Source organism: Nyctereutes procyonoides, unplaced genomic scaffold (genome assembly GCF_905146905.1).
Source record: "Nyctereutes procyonoides isolate TBG_1078 unplaced genomic scaffold, NYPRO_anot_genome, whole genome shotgun sequence".
Classification (NCBI taxonomy): domain Eukaryota; kingdom Metazoa; phylum Chordata; class Mammalia; order Carnivora; family Canidae; genus Nyctereutes; species Nyctereutes procyonoides.
In genome coordinates this window covers 67,601,330-67,624,010 of record NW_026575046.1, presented here as the reverse complement: position 1 = coordinate 67,624,010, position 22,681 = coordinate 67,601,330, and the positions used below count along the sequence as shown (strand labels likewise).

The 22,681-nt window shown below is 50.1% G+C and overlaps 1 protein-coding gene across 1 annotated transcript in view; it reads left to right on the top strand.

Moving 5' to 3' along the window:
* Positions 1-14,782: 14,782 nt before the first annotated feature.
* TSPAN15 (tetraspanin 15) overlaps positions 14,783-22,681 on the top strand; it is a 51,794-nt gene continuing 43,895 nt past the window's right edge. The window contains exon 1 of the mRNA XM_055325642.1: positions 14,783-14,989. Coding sequence (XP_055181617.1) covers positions 14,894-14,989 — 96 coding nt within the window. The 5' untranslated portion in view covers positions 14,783-14,893. The remainder of the gene's footprint in view (positions 14,990-22,681) is intronic.

Here is a 22,681-nt window from a genome sequence, read left to right as displayed (position 1 = left end):
TCCAGGCAACTGCTCCTCGGGCATCTGGACGCTTACCACACTGTATTGTTACTGCTTTTTCAAATGTCCGCCTGCCCCTCCTACACCACCTCCTTCCTTGCTCCATCACGCATGGAACCAGGAATGGAACAAATCTTCACGCCAACATGGGAGGTAGATTTTATTATTCTTACGATTTTGAATTTTGCCCCAGGTTTTTATTTCTGCAGTTAGTCTGTTTACAGTGTTTGAAGCATAAAGAAATACGTTTTCTCTTTGAAAGTGGATGTAGATATAAAGACATCTGTTCTTAATACCCTTAGAGCCATTTTTTTTTTTACCTATTTTCTGTTTGAAAATAGAAACTGTAGCTAATATCTGCCCAGGGGCCTTGAGACTATGGAAAATATCCAAAATGCTGTGGCTTATGGAAGCCTGGAACCAAAACAACATTTGAAAAACAGAGAGAGAGAGAGCAAGCAAGCAAGCAAGCAAGCGTGGAGGGGTAGAGAAGAGAGAGAAGGAGAGAGAAACCTAAGGAGATGCCATGCTGAGCACAGAGCCCAACGTGGGGCTCGATTTCAGGACCCTGAGTCCATGACCTAAGCTGAAACCAAGAGTTAATGCTTAACCGACTATGCCACCCAGATGCCCCTACACACAATTTTAACCAAGAAGTGAAGCCAGGTAGCTGATGGGCTGAGTTCATCTGCAAAGGTCTGTGGCCAAGAGTCCTGCCTGTGCCAGGGAAGGGCACGGGGGTGGATGCCTGATTTAGCCCATGAGGCTGAGGCTCATCCTTGTCACCTGCTATAGTGACGTACACATCAGTGCCCATTTTACAAAGTAAGAAATCCTGACCTAAAGGGGAGATGCACTGCCCAGGATCCTATCACAGGCAAGCAGCAGAGGCAAAATTTCAGCTCAGCCATGTCTGGCTACCCATGTTCTTTCCACTGTATCAGCATGGGTCAAAGTTCCCAGGTTCATTTTCCTTTCACTCTTTAAGTATTTTTCAAATTTAATTTTTATTCAAGTAATACATTTATATAGTTTAAGAAGTCAATACCATAAAACTTAATAAGAAGTGGTTCCCTGAAATATTTCCCTAACCCAATTCCTGTCCCCTAGAGGCAACTAATTTCAATGCTTTGAACTACTTTTCTGGAACTTATGTCCATGTCTTAACACAATAACACTATTTCTTGATTTGTAAATTTAAGTTATTAAGCTCTTTTTAATTTTGATTTGATTTGATTTTTCAATAAGCGCTATGCCCAACATGGAGCTTGAACTCCCAACCCTGAGATCAAAAGTCACAAGCTCTGCTGACTGAAACAGCCAGGTGCCTCCCATCCTCTTGCTTTTTTTGAGTGAGGGAATGTGTTTGATCCTTTTTTCTAATTTTTTTAGATTGAAGGAAGTCATACATTTTTAGTTTCCCATTTTATATAAAAACGAATTTGAGGTCATAATCTTTCCTTTGAGTACATCTTTACTATAAGGCATAGGTTTTTAGATGTATCCTTCATTATTTTCTAGGAAATCTGTTATTTTAATTGCAGTTTTCTCTTTGATCTAGAAGTTATGTTGGAAAAATATTTCATATGGGGCACCTGGGTGGCTCAGTGGTTGAGCGTCTGCCTCTGGCTCAGGGTGTGATCCCGGGGTCCCAGAATTGAGTCCCATGTCGGAATCCCCACAGGGAGCCTGGTTTTCTTTCTCTGCCTCTCTCTCTGTGTCTCTCATGAATAAATAAAAATAAAATTGAAAAAAAGAAAAATGTTTCATAATTTTCAGATAGTTGAGGGAATCTGGAGGTCAACCTTACTGATTTCTGGTTTCTTTGGCCTGTGATCAGCATATGTTGTTTGGAAAATCTCCGCTTTTTATAGTTTATGAGTTTCCACTGCAGCTAAAAACATGATTAATTTGGTAAGCTTTCCAGGCATATATGGAAAGGATGTATGGGGGCACCTGGGTGGCTCAGCAGTTTAGTTCCACCTTCGGCCCATAGTGTGATCCTGAAGACCTGGGATCGAGTCCCACATCGGGCTCCTTGTGAGGAGCCTGCTTCTCCCTCTGCCTGTCTCTCTGCCTCTCTCTCTCTCTGTGTCTCTCATGAATAAATAAATGTTAAAAAAAAAAGGATGTACGTTCTTTATTTCTGATGTTAAAAATTCTAAACATACCTATTAAACTGAGCATGTCCATTGTATTACTTAATCCTCTGTATTATGAGAGTGTTGTTTGCTTGCTTGATCTGTCGTGTTGTTTAAAAAGTATATTAAAATGTCCAACTATAACTTTTCATTTAATTTATCTGTAGGTGGGATCCCTGGGTGGCTCAGTGGTTTAGCGCCTGCCTTTGGCCCAGGGTGTGATCCTGGAGACCCAGGATCGAGTCCCACATCAGGCTCCCTGCATGAGGCCTGCTTCTCTCTCTGCCTCTGTCTCTGTCTCTCTCTGTGTCTTTCATGAATAAATAAATTTAAAAAAATAATTTATCTGTATGCCTAGGAATTTTTACCTTAATATTGTATATATCTTCTGTATTGTACCTACTATAAATGTATAATATTATTTGGTGCATTACTTACAGATTTGACACAGACTTTTAAGTTCCATAATAAAGTACTTGATCTTATTTCATGCTTTTGGTCCCATATGTTGCATCGATATTATTGTGAGTAGAGGCCCCAAATCTGTCCTCGCCTTTGGAGATACAGGGGCTCCCTGTGGCCTTGGGGCTCCTTCAAGTGTCCCCTCCAGTCTCCCTGGGAGTGAGCTGGTGATAAGGGGTTGCAATCAATGCTCAATCAAGGAAACTGCAGGATTCACTGGAGCCAAGTTTCTGAAGGTTTTGCTTTTGCTTCATGCCTGGATACTTTCTGTACAAACAAATGTTGGAAACCCAGGTGTGGCTCGTCTGTTTGCTAAAGCAGGTCTAGTAGGGTTTCTCCAAGGGCATTCTGTTGGTATTTTGTTTTATTTTTTTAGGTAGGCTCCATGCTCAGTGTGGAGCCCCCGGGGCCTGAACTCAGGACCCTGAGATCAAGTACAATTTTAATTAGAGTAGTGATTTGCAACAGCAGATTATGACTAGTGTGGAAACAAAGGGATAGCACAGAAAATGTAAGAATGCATCATGCTGTGAGGGTGGGTGTGTTTTGTGCAACTTTTGCTCAGTTGTGTGTTTTGTATCCAAGCTGGGCTGTAGTGTAAAATAATCCCTGGGTCAAATTTAAGAATGTATGAGCTCTGCTGAATTGGGGGACGTTCTAGGGGGCCGCTGATTTGACCTCACAGGACACTAAATGTAAAGGAGGATGAGATTCTTAAGGGAAGAGTTCCATGACTCTCTTCCCACCTAGCTGACTTAAATTACCAGGCCCCCATAGCATTTATGATGCTCTAGAAGTAAACAGTAGCCTTAAGCTGCCAATGGTCTTAACCTAGCCCCGCTTACCTGACCCCCTAGGAGACTAGCCTGGTTCTCTGCGGTCACTGTGAAATGCTCAGGCAGGGTGAGCAAGGGTCCTTTGGAATTGGAGGGAAGTTCCAGGTGGTGGAGGAGAAGAACCCGGGTTCTGGTGACTTCGGGCACGCTCTCTGAGACTGACTCCTTCCTGTCTTGTGTCCCACACAAAACTCTTCTGATGACCCCCCTCGGGTGAGAAGAAAACAGTCGTTCAGTCAACCCATGTCTGCGACAGAAAGCGGCATTCTGCTAATGGAAGGCCTTTTGTTTTCTGGGAACAGGACAGACAGGGATGTGGGCAGGGCAGGCAGACAGTAGGTGCGGCAGCTGAGCTGAATTGCTCGGAAACCAGGAGAGAGGAAGTTAAAGTGACCTGAGGGGAAAATACAGGAAGTGGGAGAAAGATGTCAGAAAATCTGGGAGAAGAACATTGACCCCTCCCCGGTGACCCCACCAGCTGGTCATCACATCCCCTGGAAGCCTGGGGATGGACAGGTCCATGCAGTCTGAGATGGAGTCTAAGCAGGGTCAGCCCACATGGCCAAGGGGACAGCTGACTTGTGGCTTCCATTTCTCACGAGCAGCCACCTGTGCCCAGCACTACCCCCAGCACCCTGATACCATGGTGGTGAGATGGTCCTTGCCTCATGGTGCCCACAGTCCAGTGGGGAAGGAGGGTGATATCCAGGTAGGTCTGGAGGAGGCAAGAGCTCACACACGTGGATGAAAGCACTTTGTAAACTATGAAGTGTGGAGTCCACCCTCCAGGGCCTCTGGGGATCCCACAGTAACCACACAGGGCAGGACACGGCTTGTTCACCTTCCTGGCACAGAGCAGCAGATGCATAGATGTTTCTGGAGTGTAAAAGCTTTCCATCTCTTCTTTGATAGCTTGGTCCAGCTCCCCACTTCTGTGTCCCCCAGACCCATTCTGGGTACCCTCAGATTGCCCTGAGAGCTGAGTTCCTGGGAGGCCCCCCTCCCCTCGCAGCACCCTGGGAGCAGCTTCTGGGGGCAGCCACCCTGCCCTCCTGAGTGACAGGTGGAGCTACTATGCAGCCGTGCTGCCTGGGCACCCTGCCACTCCCCGTGAGTCATGTAGGCTTGGCCCAACACCCCAGCAGCCAGTGTTCCCAGGCTGCCTTCCCAGAACGCCTGGCTGAGCCCCAACGGGGCCAACCTCTGCTGGCAGCCTGGCAGCCGGCTGGAAGACCCTTCACCCATCAACGCTCCCCTAGACCAGCCCAGAGTCTCCTCTACTAGAAGGGCCCTCACTGCCACCGCTACGGGGGAGGAGAGGGTGGGAATGGCATTTTCTTAGCCTGTCAACCCTCAGCTCGCCCACTTCGGAGAGGCTAGTACTTAATTGGAAAATGGGCAGAGGATAAAAACAGGAAATTTGTAGAGCTGCAAATGGCTAATCAGCATATAAAAATACACTCGACTTTGCTAATTATCAGGGAGATGCAAATGAAAATGAGGCAATGTTTGCCTTTTTACAAAAAACGTTTTATTGTGCAAAATAGCACGCATGTGGGAAAGCACACAAGGTGTAAAGACACAGCCTTGAGCAGGATGCTGACCCTCTTCCAGTTGCATTTCTGTCCGTGAAAGGGTTGGATACACTGATGGCCAAAGTGCCCCCCCACTCCACGTGCCCCCCCCCCCCCCCGCCCGCTCCTTCAGTTCTGCTTTATGGCGAAGTCCCCCGGGTGACATATTTTCCTGGAGAAAATGTCCTAAGCTCAGTCTCTGCTCGCATCTACTGCTGCCTCAGGGCCCTGACAGGCAGTTCCAGAAAGTTTCGAAAGAAAGCCAGCAGGCTGGAGGTGGGTGCCAGGTCCAGGCGGCCCCTGGGCTGTGTAGAGAGGGGAGCGGCTCTGGTGGCCTCTCCCTCCTACTCCTATGACACATCCTCAGAGGGCTGTGCTTGAGTTTCTCTCACCACCAGCTATTCCCCTCTGAACAGGGGGGAAGGCTGGAAAGAAGTAGGGGGACCAACTTATCCTGCTTTTGCGTGGGACTTTTCTGGTTTTAGCAACTGAACCTGCACCCAGGAAACCCCTCGGTGCCAGGCAAACTGTCATGGTTTCAGGGACTGTCCCAGTGTTCAGACCTTTGTGATGGTTGATGATCCCAGAAAGAAGGGACAGAGAAAGGAAACAGATCTTGCTGGGGCATCCATATTTTTCCCCCCGAGGGGTCCAGATGGCAGAGATCAGGAGGGAAGGGAGCCCACCATCGTCAGTGTCCTGGGGTTGGAGCATGGTGAGGATCCTCTCCCAGTTACCTGGGGAGCCCAGTGGGAGCCCAAGGCCTGGTGCATCTGCATGGCTGGAGCTGGGGCTCACATTGGCTGCAGGTGATGAGCTGAATGGGCCAAGCCTCACACCATCCTCAGGAACATGTAGCCTGTCACTTGCTGAGGAATGAAGTCCCAAAGGCTCTGCCGACACACCCAGAGCCCAGGCTGGGAAGTCAAGTTATAGCGGAAAGGACTGGACACCTGCTGGTGTCTCAACTCAGGAGAACCCCTCCTACCTTCTTCTTAAAACAGAGCCCCTTTTCATACAGGCGGGCTCTCACACTGTACATCGAGGGGCAGGAAGTTCTGGGGAAAACTATGATCATATTGAACTTACCTTTGGGTATCTTCCTCCTTGCTTCCTCCACCTGCCCTTCCCCCACCTCCCCTTGCAAATCATGTCAAGAAATGGGCCTTCTGGCTCACACAGGCCCTCCCCACCTGGAGCCCAGCACTTCGACACTGAATGCTCCCCTGGGCTGCTCTTTAATCGTGCATCCATCCACAAGCCAGAAGCAGTATGCCTTCAGAGCCTGTCCCCTCCCCAGAAGGCTCACGAGCCACTAGCCAGCTCCTGGGATGGCAGCCTCGACAGACCATTGGCTGTAAGACCCACCCACTAGCCAGATCCGGTATTCTCCAGCTTGGTTCTCTGGGTTCCGGCCAAGGCCGCTCTCTTTAGGACTCCAGAGATGCCCCTTCTGAAGGCCAGCAGCAGTTCCTCCATAGGCCCTGCCCTCCTGTGACACCCATCAGAGGCCCAGAAGCTGTGCTGAAGAACCTGACTCAGGCCCCACCCCCACTCCCAAACGGAGCCTCAGAGTTGGAGGAGCAGTTCGCACCACACTCAAGCCTTTCCACACCACTTTCTTTTTTTTATTTTTTTATTTTAAAGATTTTATTTATTTATTCATGAGAGACACACACAGAGAGAGAGAGAGAGGCAGAGACCCAGGCAGAGGGAAAAGCAGGCTCCATGCAGGGAGCCCGATGTGGGACTCAATCCCGGGTCTCCAGGATCACACCCTGGGCTGAAGGCAGGCGCTAACCGTTGAGCCACCTGGGCTGCCCTCCACACCACTTTCAAAGTCTGCACAGGGCTCCCCTGCATGGCTGTGCCATCATTCAGTACTAGTTCCCTATGACTGGCCAGTTAGGCTAACATCTCCCTCCCCCAACTCCCTTGCACTCGCATACACACCCAGGGCTGCTCCTGAAGACATCTGCTCTGGCTCTCTGGTCAGCAGCAGCCTTGCTGTGGGGACAACAGGGGACATCAGGAAGGAAGGCCTGGGCTGACCTCTGTGGGAGGAAATATTTGCATAACTGGTATAGGATCATGTCTCTAGAAGGAGGGGTGGGGAGGGGTGTCTAGGACAGGTGGTTTGGTTCCCTCTGCCCAGCAAAGGAGGCAGGAAATCCTCTGAGGCTTTTGAAAGCCTTAGAAGCAGCCTGGGGGTGGGGCTTTAAGGAGGGGTGTCTGGCAGCCAAGGGTAGGCAAGAGGCCGTAGGATGCAATGGGGTCCGGGTCTAGAGCAGTTAGCCTTCTTGGGGGACAGAACGGACAAGCCTTTTAGAGGCAGCTCTTCAGAGGATTCATAAAGTGGGAAACTGCCATAGTGACCCAAGCCCCTTTGAGCATGAGCATTTGGCTTTCCTTGGAGGCTCTTGTCTAGAATTTTCTTGGTCCCCAAGGTCATCAAGTATGTGTCTCCCTCACCCCATGCAGGGCCCTAAGAGGTATGATCACAAATGGATCTAGTTGTCTGACAGTCATGGCAGAGGAAGTTGTATGGTCTTGTGCTTGCAAGGTCAAGCATGAAACAGAAATAATCTGTTTTTGATTTTCCTCTTAAATATAGAGCATATAACTTTGAGGAGGTCACTTCTGACTTTAAAAGAATTAGGAGCCAGCCCCATAGGACAGCATTTCCCAAAGCATTTTCTGAAGGATACTAGTTCTTTGAGACGATATAGCTGGTGTCTGGGGGGAACCGAGTTGTGCAGTCAGGCACAGCTGAGAAAGGCTGCCTACCCGTCTTTCCTCCCAGAGACGCACAGCCTCCTTTCCCACGGTAAAGGCTCTGGAGTCCCACAGCATTCCCACACTTACCTGATAGATCCTTTTTTTTTCTTTTTTACAAAATGCTTAAGGTCTCATGGAACTGCTATTTTGCGGACACCTACACTAACTCTACTACCTAAGGTTTCCACTCTAACCAGTATCAAACTCTCAATATTTGAGCTGAGTACATAGTGCCTAGTTGCTTTTTAATCTACAGAGTTAATTCATGTCACTCTAGCATAGCTGGGGTCTAATTGCATGGGAGTAGAAGGCACATTGCTGGCTGATTCACAAAATACTTGAACCTCCTAATGGAGAAAAAGCCAATTTGCTTCTCTGAACTTCTGTTCCCTCCTTTGTAAAGTGGGATCCATCATATCAAATGCCATGGATTTTGAGGACTTTAGCGCTAAGCATGGGAAAGCCCACAGCTCAGTGTCTGATGCTAAACAAATAATTGGGAGAGGATAAATGGAGAACCTAGACTTAAAATGGGACAGAAAGGAGGAGAAGTGGTCTAAAGTCTGAGCTGGGGGTGGCACCGAAAGAAGTCAGGGAAAGCCCAAAGGACAAATGAAGTTTCCTCTTGAGAACAAAAATATGGGACAAGAATGGAAGGAAGAGAGTGAGAGAAAGAGATGGGTATTTGAGTTTGTGTTTTTAAGAATTTTTGACTCGGGGGCACCTGGGTGGCTCAGTCCATTAAGGGTCTGCCTTCGGCTCAGGTCATGATCTCAGGGTCCTGGGATCGAGCCATCGGTGGGCTCTGTGCTCAGTCGGGAGTCAGCTTCTCTCTGCCCTTCCTCCCACTCGTGCTTGAGCTCTCTTTCTCTTTAGTAAATAAATAAAATATTTAAAATAAAAAAAATTGACTATAACAATGTCCCAGTTAGCTTTTGCTGTATAATAAACCAGCCTGGAATTTAGTGTCTTAAAACAACATCCACAAATTATTTTGTGATTTTCTAGGTTGGCACATTTGGGCTGGACTCATTTACATAGATAGTCAGCTGTTAGGGTGGTGGTCTGGGTGGTCTAAGATGTTGTCACTCACCTGTCTGGTAGTTGGCAGCTGCCAGCCAGGAACCAGGGTTCTGGCTCCTGTGGTCTCTCTAGCAGACTCGCTTGGATTTGTTCTCAACGGCAGGAGCATTCCAAGAGGGGCCAAAGCAGGAGCTGCAAGGCCTCCTGATTCCAAGACTTACAATTCAAGCAACCTTACTGTTGTCACATTCTGTTGGTGAAAGCAAGTCAGAAGGCTGGCATAGATTCAGGAGGTAGATCCTACCTCTTGATGGAGAAGAAAAGGAAATAGATCCTCTCTCTCTCTCTCTCTCTCTCTCTCTCTCTCTCTCACTTTTTAAAAGATCCTATCTCTTGATGCAGAAGCTGCAAAGAATTCACGGCCATTCAGATTTTCCCAAACAGAGGCCAACTCTTATGTCCTTGGCCTGGAAAACTATTTGGTGGATTGGGAAGAGTTCCAGGAATGCATTCCCTGGGGAAATGGTTTCTTACACCTGCCTGGGAGTGTACATTCCCCTGTGTTGTCTGCACAAGCCTCCTCCATTTCTTCCCCTTCCACTCTTGGGTTTTTGTCTCTGTTGAAAGAGCTCTTACCAAAGTCACCAATGACCCACATCTTGCAGAGCTGATGGTCAGTTCTCTGTTCTGTCCCCACTTGACCTCTCAGGCACAGATGAATCCTCCGTGTATTAAGGAAAGTTCCCAGGACAATGACTCCTGTTGCGCACCTCTTCTAATTTCTTGAAGCTCGTGCTTCTCCAGGTGTCTCCATCATATACCTTCTCCTCAGGGGCTGTACCCTCTTTCTTTCCTTTGCCAGCCATTCTTCCTCTCTTCCTCTCAATGTTGGAGGGCCCTAGGGTCTGTCTTTGTCTCTCTTCTCTTGCTGCATCTTCTCCCTAAATGATCTCACAGAGGCCCGTGGTTTAAATTGATCTGATGACTCTCAAGTTTCTATCAATCAACTCAAGCCTTCTCTCTGAGTTCCCTAGACAACTCCACCTGGATTTTGAATAGATGTCTCAAAAAATTAAATGGCCAAAGTAATTTATTTTTAAAAATATTTTATTAAGATTTTATTTTATTTTAAGATTTTATTTATTTGAGAGAGAGCAAGCACAAGCAGGGGAAGGGGCAGAGGAAGAGGGAGGAGCAGGCTGATGCAGGGCTCGATCCCAGGACCCTGGGATCATGACCTGAGCCAAAGAGACACTCAACTGACTGAGCCACCCAGGCACCCCAGTAATTGATTTTTAACCCAACCTCCCCCTCTCCCTGCTTTCCCTGAGCTTCCTCACCTTTGTAAAGGGCAGTGACATTTACCTAGTTTGCCCAAGGCAAAAACCCTTGGATCATCCTGGATTCCCCCCACCCCCATCCTGCATTCCATGTCCTATCTGTCAGGAAGTCCCATCAGCTGTATGTCCAAGATGCTATCTCTGATGCCAGTACCTGTCACCATTTCCAGTGCTAGGCTCCAGCCCAGTCCCAGCCTTCTTGTTCTGAGATTGCTACGATGACTTTCTCACCAGGCTTCTCCCTTGCAAGGCACTTGTCCTTGCTCCCTACGGCAGCCTCCTGAAGTATAAATCACATTTTGTATCATGTCCCTGATGAAAACCTCCCCATGGCCCTCACTGAAACTGGAAATAAGTCTAAACCACTTACCAAAGCTGCGAGGCCGCTTCCTAGGTCCGATGACACCTCCTCTACTCTCCCAAGGTCCCCTTTGTGAACCCCAGAGCTCTCCCAGCCCCTCCCTCTCTCCTGGTCTCCCACTTGCTGTCTTTTCCATTAGGAAGTGCTTTGTCCAGATCTTTAGCACATATCAGTGCCTGGAATTTCCCTTTCATGTGTTTGTTGTCATATGTGTTATATGTCCCCACAACTCCCTCCCCAATAGAAGATGACAGAGATGTTTGCTGGCGGATGTAGGCCAGAGCCTGGGGCAGGGCCTGAGTCACAGGAGCAGCTCAGTGTACATTTGCTCACCAGGTTGACCATGAGGACTATAGCTAAGGTTGTTAGAGCTAGAAGAGAAAGCCTCCAACCTTGTGGTTTCCCAGATAGGGAAACAGAGGCACAGACAGTCGTTTGCCTGGCAGCATGAGTGCCAACTTATGCAAGCCAAGTTGGTCCTGCACATTCTTAGGTTCTTTTTCATAAGCACCAGTAGCCATTAAAAGTGATGGTTAGTTATTTCCTCCTACAGTCTGCTGCTAGGTTATCATGAAAACAGATCTCAGAACAAATCGTGACATCGATAAAAATATCTATAAAACAAATATTTATTGGCAAGAAGCCACAAAACTGGTTCCTACAATCTGTTCTATAAACTCAGTGAAGGCCTAGCTCTCTGTGCTTTTAGGTGCCCTACCACCTTGCATGAAGGGTCCAGTCAATGAAGACATAACATTCTAGAGACAGGATTCAGTGAGACTGCTGAGCACATCAGGCAACCAGATACCCTGGGACATGAGATCCTCCAGGATTTAGTCCGACGTATCATTTTGAAGTGGAATTCTTTTACTTTGAGCAGGAAATAGGAAATGGGTGGTGTCTCATTTTAGACAATCTACGTGTCTCACTACTGATTTCACCCAAAGAGAGCTCATTTCTAATACCTGTTATGCTAATTAATGAGCCGTGAACTTCATGGATGCCTTCTATCACTATGGGCAGGGTTCTTGGAGCTAATGGGTAGAGTTGCAGAGATGACCTGCCGGAGGGAGAGCTGCAGTGGTGGGCAGAGCTGTATGTGTGATTATGTCTCTTCTTAGCACCCAGGATCCACAGGTGGAAGCACTCACATTCTGGAAACTGGCAACGGGACCCTCCCATCAACCCCCCACCAACAGAGAGACAGATTTTAAACCCTTACCAGCACACCACTGGATAGCTGGGTGACCTCTGGTTTGTGGCCTATCTGACAAAATGACCATCTCCCCCACATGATGACCTCTGGGCTGATGAGATTCATCCTGGCTGCACTTTAGAAATTACTTGGGACCTTTAAGATAATACCAATTCCAGGTCCCTGTTGGTGGTGATTCTGAACTAGGATATCAGCACACATTTATTTTTTTTAAGAAATTTTACTTATTTATTTATTTGAGAGAGAGAGAGAGAGAGAGGCAGAGACACAGGCAGAGGGAGAAGCAGGCTCCATGCAGGGAGCCCGACGCGGGACCTGATCCCAGGTCTCCAGGATCAGGCCTTGAGCAAAAGGCAGATGCTCAACCACCGGGCTGCCCCATGAATAAATAAATAAAATTAAAAAAAAAACTCACTAGGTGGTCATAAACTGCAGCCAGTGCCATGCTTACACCTGTATGTCACACTGTCTATGCCATACATTTTATTGGTTTCTCAGAAAGTTTCCCAGCAAAACCAGGATTAGCTCTTGTCCTGCTGACCCCTAGCCCAGAGCTCCTGGCAAAAAGAGAGCAAAGTTAAAAATAAGGTGTCCCTTCTTCTGAAGTCTCAGTGTTTGCAAATGTGGCCGGGGGCAATCCACAGTACTCAGGGCCAGGTTAGGGATGGGGAAGGGCAACATAGGAGCTCAGGAGCCCAGGTAAGAGTGTGCTAGTCCCAAAGAGCTCCAGGCTCCGTGCAAGGTGGGCTGTCACAGCCTCCTCCCTCTGGAAGACTTGAAGTAGAAGAGAAGTGCAGCTAGCAAAGGCCAAGGGTAATGAAAAAAAAACCCCAGTGGGGCGAGTCACCCCCAGGGAGAGGGAGGTGGACAGCCCCTCAGGGAGAGCTGATGTAAGGCTAGCTCTGCAGGGCTTGGGGGGAGAAGCTAGTCCCCCACATAAGGGTAAAGAGTTAGCATCCTCCTCCTCAAAGGACAACTTATAACACTGTGTTAAGAGGTCTTGGTAGCCCTTGGCTACTGCTTTCAGGTCATGTGCAGGGATCCCCGGTTCTGTGTCCCTACCTAATGCAAACACCCTTGTAGGATTTGCTCCTTTTGTACCAGGACACTGAATTCCCTATACTTCTCTGCGCAAGGCATTGCCTTCCAATTGTAAGGGCCTCGGGCTGGCTGCCCCAAGATGGGCCACTTTGGCACGAAGATTATTGCAAATTAAAAAGCATCAAAACCCAGTAGATTCAGGAAAAGCTCTTTACCTCCCTCTCAATTGCCTAAAAAGAATTTAAATGGGGAATAACTACAGATAACTACAGTATGACATAAAATAGGTATGTAGGAGCACCTGGGGGGCTCAGTAAAGAGGGTAAAGAGTTGAGTATCCAACTCTTGATTTTGGCTCAGGTCATGATCTCTGGGTCATGAGATCGAGCCACACGCTGGGCTCTGTGCTGGGTGTGCAGCCTGCTTAAGATTCTCTCTCCTTCTCCCTCTGCCCTTCCCCCTCTCTCCAAAAACAATAATAGTAATAAAGTAGGTATGGTCAAAGGAAGGAACCTAGCAAGGCCTGTTCCAGCCAAGTCTTCCACGTCCCATTGTTCCTGAGAGGCCCAGCGAACATTTGTTTATCAAACATTTACTCTTTTTCATCTTCCTGTGAATTGCATTTCTTTGAAGCCCCAGACCCCTGCCACTTTCTCCTTAATTCGGAGCGACACATGTACCTCATTTTGCATGTCTTGGATCTTTCACATCTGTGTGGATTCCTCGTACGTATTCTATTAAATTTGATTTTCTCCTGTTAATCTGCCTCATGTCCATTTGATTCTTACTCTGGCTAGAAGGACCTTGAAGGGGACAGGAGATTCTTGCTCCCCAACACTCTGTACCCCAACCTTTCTTCCTTCTAGGGAAAGCCCTGGGGGCTGGAGCCCGCGTGGTCTCTGTCTTGGTGTTGGGCTCTCTCTGGGAGTGTGTGTATATGGAAGGCTTGGGAGTCCAGGGCAGGGGACTTGGACCAGGGCGCCATTCCTGCAGTCACCACCAGGGACCCCATCCAGCAGTGCCTTGAGCTCCTGACCTCTGGGCCACATATTTAATTACTGAAGGCCACAAACAATTGCCTGACTCCGAGCCCCAGGCTGAGCTCGGCCTGGGTCAGACGTGGGCTCGGTGTGTGGGTGTGTGCCTGTATGTGTGCACGGGAGACAGACTTTGACCGCAGGGAGAGGAAACACTGGGAGAGAAGAGGCCGGGTCAGACCACGGCTGAATGTGTGCAAGGGCCAGGGCCACAGACCTGGCCGGAGGATGGGTAGGGGGAGGGTTTCCCGGAGGAGGAGGCCGGGCTTGGGGTGGGGAGTGGGCACGGTTGGGAACTCAAGCGGCTTCAGAGAAAGGGATTCCCGGAAACTTGTAGGGGAAAGGCTGGTTGGGGGATCTGTGACAAAAGTAAACGCGCAGTCCCAGCTCCGAGGGAGCCTCGCAGCCCCGCCCCGGTTTGCCACACCTGCCTAACTACCTCCGGACCTCCCCCGCTCAGGCGGAGCTGTTTCACCTCCTGGTTCCATTCACGTCTTGCACATTCACTTCCACACCTTGAACACCTGAGCGGTTAATTCCTGCCCTCTTCCTACGGTCTTTCCTCTTGGCAACAGCGGGAAGCACGCACTTGCACGGCCCCCGGGTTAGGCGCCCCCCCAGGTGAGGCCCCCGGGTTAGCCCCACCCCCAGGTGAGGCCCCCGGCTTAGGCCCCCCCGAGGTTAGGCCCCCAGGTGAGGCCCCCGGGTGAGGCCCGCCGGCTCTCCCGCCGCGCGCCCTCCGCGCACTCTCCCACGCCCCTCCGCGCCCTCCGAGCGGCGCCGGGTCTCGTTTGCATAACCCTCGCCCCCTCCCCTCCCCTCCCCTCCCCTCCCTGGGCCTCCGGCGGGTCCCGGGCCGCGCCCCGCCCCCTGCCCGCCCCCTCGAGGGGCTGGGCCGCGGCCTCGCGCCCATTGGCCGCCGAGCCGGCTGGTCCCGGCCGGGGCTGTGATTGCGGCCAGCCCATGTCAGTCCCCGAGCGGGCGCGGGCGGCGGGGGCGCGCGGCCCGGCTGGCGGCCGCAGGTGGGGCTGCTCGCGGCGAGGGACGCAGCCCGGGCCCCGCGGCCCCGCGGAGAGAGCCCAGGATGCCGCGCGGGGACTCGGAGCAGGTGCGCTACTGCGCGCGCCTCTCCTACCTCTGGCTCAAGTTCTCGCTGATCATCTACTCCACGGTGTTCTGGGTGAGTGACCCCGGGGGGGACCCTGACCTGGCGGGGGTGCCGGCACTCCCCGGACCGCCCGCACGCCGACCCGGGCCTGGGTCCGCGGTTGGCTGCTCCAGGGAGGGCGCGGGGACTGCACGCCCGGTTCCTCGTCCCCCTCTCCCCGGGAAGCAGGAGACCCCGGCGCTCCGGCTCAGCCCGAATCTCAGCAGCCGACGGGTCCGGAGCGGCAGAGCCGTGGATTAAGCCGAAGGAGCGCTCCGTGGCTCACCTGCGCGCACCTGCTCGGAGCGCTGGGTCTCCGCGTCTGCTGCACTCCGGCTGGAGCGCTAGCGGCGGTTACGCGTTGCCCGCGCCCACCCGCCCGCGGGGGTTGCAGAGTTTGCCTCCCCATCAGCCGGTGGAGAAGACGTGGTCGGGCTTTGTGGGCAGGATTGGGCGGGGAAACCTGGACTCTTGGTCCTGTCCCCACTGGCTACTTGCGGACGTCCCGGAGCCAGAGGCTTCCCTACCATGCTTCGGTTTCCTCTTGGGTAGAAGGAGGATGGGCTTGCCTTGTCCGCGGAGGAGTCTGGAGGATTCCACTGCCTCACCCCTGGGGTGGCCTCCGGCAGCACCTGCAGGTCGGGTAAATTCCCGCAGCCGCTGGGCTTTACCTCCTCTTGTGTAGTGCTGGGCGGCAGGGTGGCAGTGGTGGGCCGAGACCCGGGCTTCGAATCCTGCCGCTACCACTTTCTGGCTCAGTGATCTTGGGGAAGTTACTTAAAGTCTCTAGGCCGTCATTTCTTCGTCTGCAAATAGAGACAGTAATTATATTCAACTTTAAGGACGGGCGTGGAGATTGAATGAGGTAGGCCAAGTACAGTGCTCAGCACCGCGACCGCGACCGGTGAAGAGCTCAAGAGGTGTGAGCCATTACTATTATTTTTGTGGACTGGGAAGCTGGGCCCTCCCGGTAGGCTCAGAGAGAGACTGATTTCTTTATGAAGATTTTGGGTGAGGCTGGACCCCCCACCTAGAAATGAGGACATCTTTCTATAGGCCAGCTCCAGCCTTGCAGCTCTAGAAGAGTCCCCTGCTCCCCAGTAGCCACAGGGCAGAGTTGCCCTGGGACTGTGGGGGGGGGGGGATGATCCCTGGCTCCCAACCCTCCCCAAACATACGCTCACTGTATTCTCTTCAGACCCTCAAGCGGTTCTATTCTATTAGCAGGAACAGCTTGATCTGCCTGGTGACAGGTCTGATTTCCCATTTGACTGCTCTATGGATCTGCCCTTGCCTGGTGGTCTAGAGGTCCAGATTCTAGTCTCGTTCTGTTATTGACTCACTCAGAGACCTTAGGCAAGTCACTTCCTCATTTGGGACCTCAGAGCTGTTAAATGACTTGGCTCTCTAGAGAGAAGGAGGCTAAACCCAGTTCCCAGTCCAGTTCTCTGATTTTAGGTAATGTGGGAGAGAGATGGGCAGCACATTTGGGGGCCAGAGGATGAAGTAGAGGTTGGTGGAAGCCTCAGGGAGGCAGAAGGTTGTATGTGGGATTGGGGTGGGGGTGATTTGCTCCCAAAGTTGTTTTAGCATCAACCAGAGACTTTAAAAAAAAAACACTACAGATGCCTGGGCCCTGGCACAGAGATTTATTTAAACTCCTCAGGTGGTTCTAGTTTGTTGTCAGGGTTGTAAACTGCTGGGCTTGTTGGTCTCACAGGCCCCTTGGTTCTGATTCTGGGATTCTTTGCCTGCCCCTTACTTGTCTGGCTGCAGGAGCTCTTCTCTCTGGAGGTCAGAGTTGAAAGAGGGGAGGCTAAGGTTGTTGTTGGTGGTGGGGGGGGGTGCGGGTAGGTAAGGAGAAAATGGAAGACCAGGAGTCAGAAGGTGGGGCCTATGTTTCTGGCTTTACCCCTTCTCTCCATGTGTATCACTGACCAGCATCTTAACCTCCTTGTACCTCCATTTTCCTATCTGTGAAATGGGTAACTGATACCCTGCCCCACACTTCCCTGGATTGGTTTGAGGATTAGTGATATGGGGAGATAGTGACATGTGGGTTACAGCTGAACTCAGAATTGTCAAAGCCTTGTTCTGTCGCTGTCCCCTATAGCCTGGGAACAAGACCACTCAATGGCCCTTGCTTTGCTTCTCTTGGGGCAGAGTGGGACTCAGAACTTGGAATCTTTCCTCTCCAGCCAACTGAGATTGCCTTCCCAAATCCTTGACTTCCCATCCCTGGAAGTATTTCTGCTTAAAAACCTCCCTACCCATGCCAAGGACTCAGCCACCTGCCAACCCTCCCAGGGCAGCTCTAGGTGCCAGATTTCCCTGCAGGGTGGAGGCCCAGCATGAGTAAGTAATTTGTTCTAGACTGGCTTTGCTGCTAATTGGAAACCCATTATAGGAAGGCCCATTATCTCTGCTACCATCCCTTGGGGTGAGGAGTGGGGCCAAGGGTTACTTGCTTTATAAGCCCAAAGTACTAACACCATCGTCTCAGACTTAGGTCTGGAAAGGACTGTAAGTTTTACCCTAGCCACACACCTTTTGGAAGACTTTCTGCTTTAAATCTTATTATCAAATATGAAATGCAAGGACACTGTACAAAATTTTAAAGTACCAAAGTGAAGTCCTCAGTGACAAGCCTCCCCCTGCCCCTCTCCCCTGGCCTGCCCTGTCCAGAGGGGACATCTATGATCAGTTTCTTATTCTTCACTTCTGAGGTAACATCCCAGCCATAGCATGCCCTAGGTGAACGTGTACCTGCATTATATATTCTGTTTTTCTCCCATATAAAGTAGCACAGTATACATAGTCCTACCCATACCTTTTCACTGAAATGTAAGTCCATGTGAATTTTGGAGCTCTGGTAGTGGCCGCCTCGTTTTGTCTGGTGGCTACATAGAACTCACTGGAGGCGGGATCCCTGGGTGGCGCAGTGGTTTAGCGCCTGCCTTTGGCCCAGGGCGCGATCCTGGAGACCCGGGATCGAATCCCACGTTGGGCTCCAGGTGCATGGGGCCTGCTTCTCTATGTCTCTGCCCCTCTCTCTCTCTCTCTCTCTCTCTCTCTCTCTCTCATGTGACTATCATAAATAAATAAATAAATAATAAAAAAAAAAAAGAACTCACTGGAGGCTATGCCCAAACTCATTCAATCCGTCCCCACCTGGGGAACTTGGGTTGTTTCCGATCTTTGGTTACTGTAAGCAGCAGTGCAGTGAGCAGTTTTGAACCTGTCATTTTGCACATGCATGTGTATATCTGCAGGGAGATTTCTAGAAAGAGAACTGGTGGGTTTACAGGATACATGAATGTGTAATAGACATACAGAAATGCACTGGGCGTAAGTGTATATGGCCTGATGGATTTTTACAAAGTGAACACACATGAGTGATCAGCCCCCAGGTCAACCACTAGAACAGAGAGAACAGAAGCCAGAAGCCTCCCTTGTGCCCACTTCCGGTCATCACCCCCTCCCTCCAGTGGTAATCACAGTCAGGGTGTCTCATAACGCAGAAGCATTTTGCCTGGTTTTGTACGTGCTTTTAAAATTTTGGTGTTTGTTAAATTATAGAGTTTATACCAGTTATGGTATTATTTACTGTATTACTTTAAACTGACTCACTTTTTAATCTGAAATTATTATTTTTAAAAAAGATTTATTTATTTATTTATTCATGAGAGACACAGAGGCAGAGACACAGGCAGAGGGAGAAGCAGGCTCCATGCAGGGAGCCCGACATGGGACTCGATCCCTGTTTTCCAGGATCACACCCTGGGCCAAAGGTGGCACTAAACCGCTGAGCCACCTGGGCTGCCCTTAAATTATTTTTTTAAAAGGAGGCTTTATGTATACGCCACTGCCAATGGGAAACCAATACGCATGATGCTAAATCGTGCAGGGAAAACAAAACGTCATTAAATCCTAGCTAGATACTGTGGGTGATGTAGGCTGTGTTCTGTGTTCAAAAGGCAGCCTGGCAAGTGTTTGAGGGGCTGAATGACAAACTGGCACCCACACAGATTTGCTGCTGCATGCAACGGGAAGGATGGCAAGGGAAATGAGCAATGAAGCCTTTGCTCAGTCTGTGAGTCAATATAAATATGACTTGAACCACTCACAAGATCTCCTCCTGTCCTACACCGGGCGGTGGGGGGTGCCTCTCGTTTTCAGAGGGGGCCTCGGGGCTCAGGGTGTGTTTCAGGGCCGCTTAGTAAGGCTGGCCTGAGCCCCTACATCTCATGCCCAGTTCAGTGCTCCTTCCGGTAGATTTTGGAGGATGTGTCCATGAGGAATGAGCTCACTCAGAGGCACTTGGAGCCTCCTCTTCCCACCATGCAGCGTGAATCATTCTGACATATGTGCCCTCAGCCCACTAGGGACACACCTCTAATTTTAGCACTGACCACAGGGTATCCTAGAGATCTGTTTACTTAACTGTTTTTCCTTGCTGGACTATGGACTCCCGGAGGTCAGGGGTGTAGCTCGTTCATATCCTCTTCCAAATGCTGGTTTTGGGGCTGGGCACACAGTAAGTGCTTGGGGAAAGCTCATTGCATTGGTGTGCTCAAGCCCCAACCTATGTCTTGTAAGCAAGGATCTGAGGTGGGGGCACCTGGATCAGGGGTTGGTGTGTAAACAGTGGTCAGATTTGCTGAGACCTTGAATTTGCAGGGTGGCCTGGGCTGATGGTAGAGTCACCGGCCCTCTAGAAAGCACTGACCCTCTAGAAAGCATCAGCCTGCTGCTTTGACAATGGAGTAATTTCCAGTCGGGTACAAGAGGGTGTCAGGGCTGGGGGATGTTGACCAATCAGGAAAAAAAGGACTTGGTGGGAAGGAAATGGGAATGGGTAGGTGGGGGAGGTAATAATAGTACCAGAGGCAGTATTAACTCTTCCTTGCCTTCTCTATGGATGACCCCCCCCCCCCCGCCATCATAGCATGGCCTGTGATTCTTTATATTTTCCTATAATGTAATGTCTAAGAGTGTGGGCCCTATACTAGGCTGCATGGGTTCAAATCCCAACTCTGGTATTTATTTATAAGACGAGTAACTAACTTCCTTGCACCTCAATTGCCTTATTTGTAAAATGGGTGATACCAGGGAGTCCCTGAGACTATGAAATGGATGAATATATAGGAAGAGCAAACACCAGTGCCTGGAACATTAGCATAAACACTGTATCAACTACTTCAGGATTAGCTAATCTTTTCCCACCCTCCTCTCCATTTTTCTAGGAACTCAAGAGCCATAGACTGAAAACTAGAAGGGTCCTTAGAAGCACCTCTAGAGCTACCTTTTCATTTTACCAAGGAAAACAGGCCCAGAGAGAGGAAGCGAGTTGCTTTAGACCCCAAAGCAAGTTCAGGACAGGCCGAGGGCAGGACCCACATGGCCTGAGTGCATTGTGTCGCCGTGACCGCCAGCGGCTCTTCCCCTTGCCACCCTCCCCCTGCTCAGGACCCAAGGTGTGCGTGGAAGATAGCATTTCTGCAAAGAGCCATGTACCTGGCCTCCCAGTTAGGCACTAGACGAAGCCAGATGAAAAAGAAAGTAGATTAAGTTTCCAGCAGGAATTTCGAACTTTTGAAAAGAGCTTTATTGTTTTTGTGAAAATAATATGTGTGCTCAGTTAAAAACCGTTCAGGCAATTCTTGTGAGCACACTGAAGACAGTGAAAGTCACCTTTGGTTCTGGCCCTGGGAGAGCACCGCTGTTACACACCGAGAAACACCCATCTGGACATCTCCTTGTACATGCACATAATTTATTTCCTGAATTTTTAAAATTATTGTTGTGCTTGAATCCTTAGGCAGGATCATTTCCCCCTTATTCTAGGCAAGGATTTCACAGAGAAAATAGAGAGATTCAAGCAAAAAGTGAACTTCATCCTGGAGAAACAGCCACCCTGCCTACCGACTGTCAGAGAAGATCTAGAAGCAATGAGACTAGGGTCCCCTCTCCCAGCCTGGCTAGGGGTCCTTAACAATTCCAGAGAATCAAGAAGGCAGATCTGGGAGGCATTTGGAGAATCTTCCAGTGCATTCGTCTTACAGATGAACAAACGAAGGCCGTAAGGAAGTTTCTTTGCTCTTAGTTTAGGCTTCTGTGCATGAGCCCTTTTCTTTCTGGAAGAAAGGCATTATTTTAAATGGTAGGAATGGATGGGGACCTCACAGTCTCTTGTTTGTTCCCAGGATGCAGGAGTAACAACCTGTCCTCCTCCTTCCCTGGCCTGCTGCCACACCTCTCCAGGTGACTCACAATGCCAGCCTGGGGTGGGGCTCAGGGTAAACTAGATAAGAGACTGATAATGAAATTTCTGTACCGGCTGGCTCCATGTACAGGGGAAAGATGTCTTCTGGGTTAGCCCAGAATACACAAGATTGAGAAGATTAACCTTGCCCGGAGGGCAGCCCCTGTGGCACAGCGGTTTAGCACTGCCTGCAGCCCAGGGTGTGATCCTGGAGACCCTGGATTGAGTCCCACGTCAGGCTCTCTGAATGGAGCCTGCTTCTCCCTCTGCCTGTGTCTCTGCCTCTCTCTCTCTGTGTCTCTATGAATAAATAAATAAAATCTTAAAAAAAAAAAAAAAAGCCTTGCCCGGAGAGAAGCTGTGGATATAAGTGGGTTTGAATCACATCTTTGTGGAAGGCCAGGGAGTCCAGTCCTGACCTGTGTTCTCTCCAGGGTGGAGATGGTTCTTTACTCATTCGGTCAACAAATAATTATTTGATGCCTACTGTATATGCCAGGCACTGCGATGTTTCCTGGGAAAAAACTGAACAAGACAGACTTCGTCCGGGCCTTGGAAGACAGACACACCAGTAAATAAATGTAGCTTGTGATTGGTGCTAAAGAGCGAATTAGGGAGCAAATGGAGGAGATGAAATTTCCTACTTTAGATGGTGCAATCAAGGAAGGCCTTTATGAGGAGCTGAGGTCCAAGGAATGAGAAGGAGCCAGCCACAGAAAAGGCCTGTCGAGAGTATCTCAGACAGAGGTAATAGTACGTACAAAGGTCCTGAGATAGGCAAGTATGGCTGAAGCAGATGGGGAAGCCTGGGAAGGCCCAAGTAACAGGTGGAGAGGGTGACAGGGGCCTGATTGTATGAGGGGTGTGGGGTCTGATTGAAAGTGGAGGTCTAATTGTCCAGCAGTGCCAGCTGGAGACATAGATCCAGGGCTGCTTCTGCAGTTGACCCTGCGTAAAGGACCACTCTCTGAGCTTCTGAAACTTCTGTCTGCGGATATGCTAGAGGCCTTGGGGAGGCTTCTGCAAGAGTAGAGATGCATAGGCACCAAGCACCCTATAGGGGCCAGTATCCACAGGGGGCTGGGACTTCAGATGTGAGGACTTCCAGAGTCTGTCTTATTAGAGGAGGCTCCTTTGTGCTGGGGTTGCTCTGTCTGCCTAGAGCACACGATTGTGGCAATAGCCTTAGGCTGAGAAGTCTGAACCCTTGGGAATGCATATGGCCTTGGGTGGGGCGGTGGTTAGGTCCTTCCCACCCCTTAGTTCCTGGGGTTTTAGTGGCATACTGGCAGAGGCTGTGTACCACGTAATGGGCATGTGAGTCCAGGCAGGCTGTCCTAGAAGCATCCCACAAAGCTGAGAGCTGATCCCAGCACCTGGAGTAGTGGGGCTGGGAGAAACACTTCTGAGAGTCCCTGGGGTGGGGTGTACCTATGCCAGGGAACGCCAGACAGGCAGAG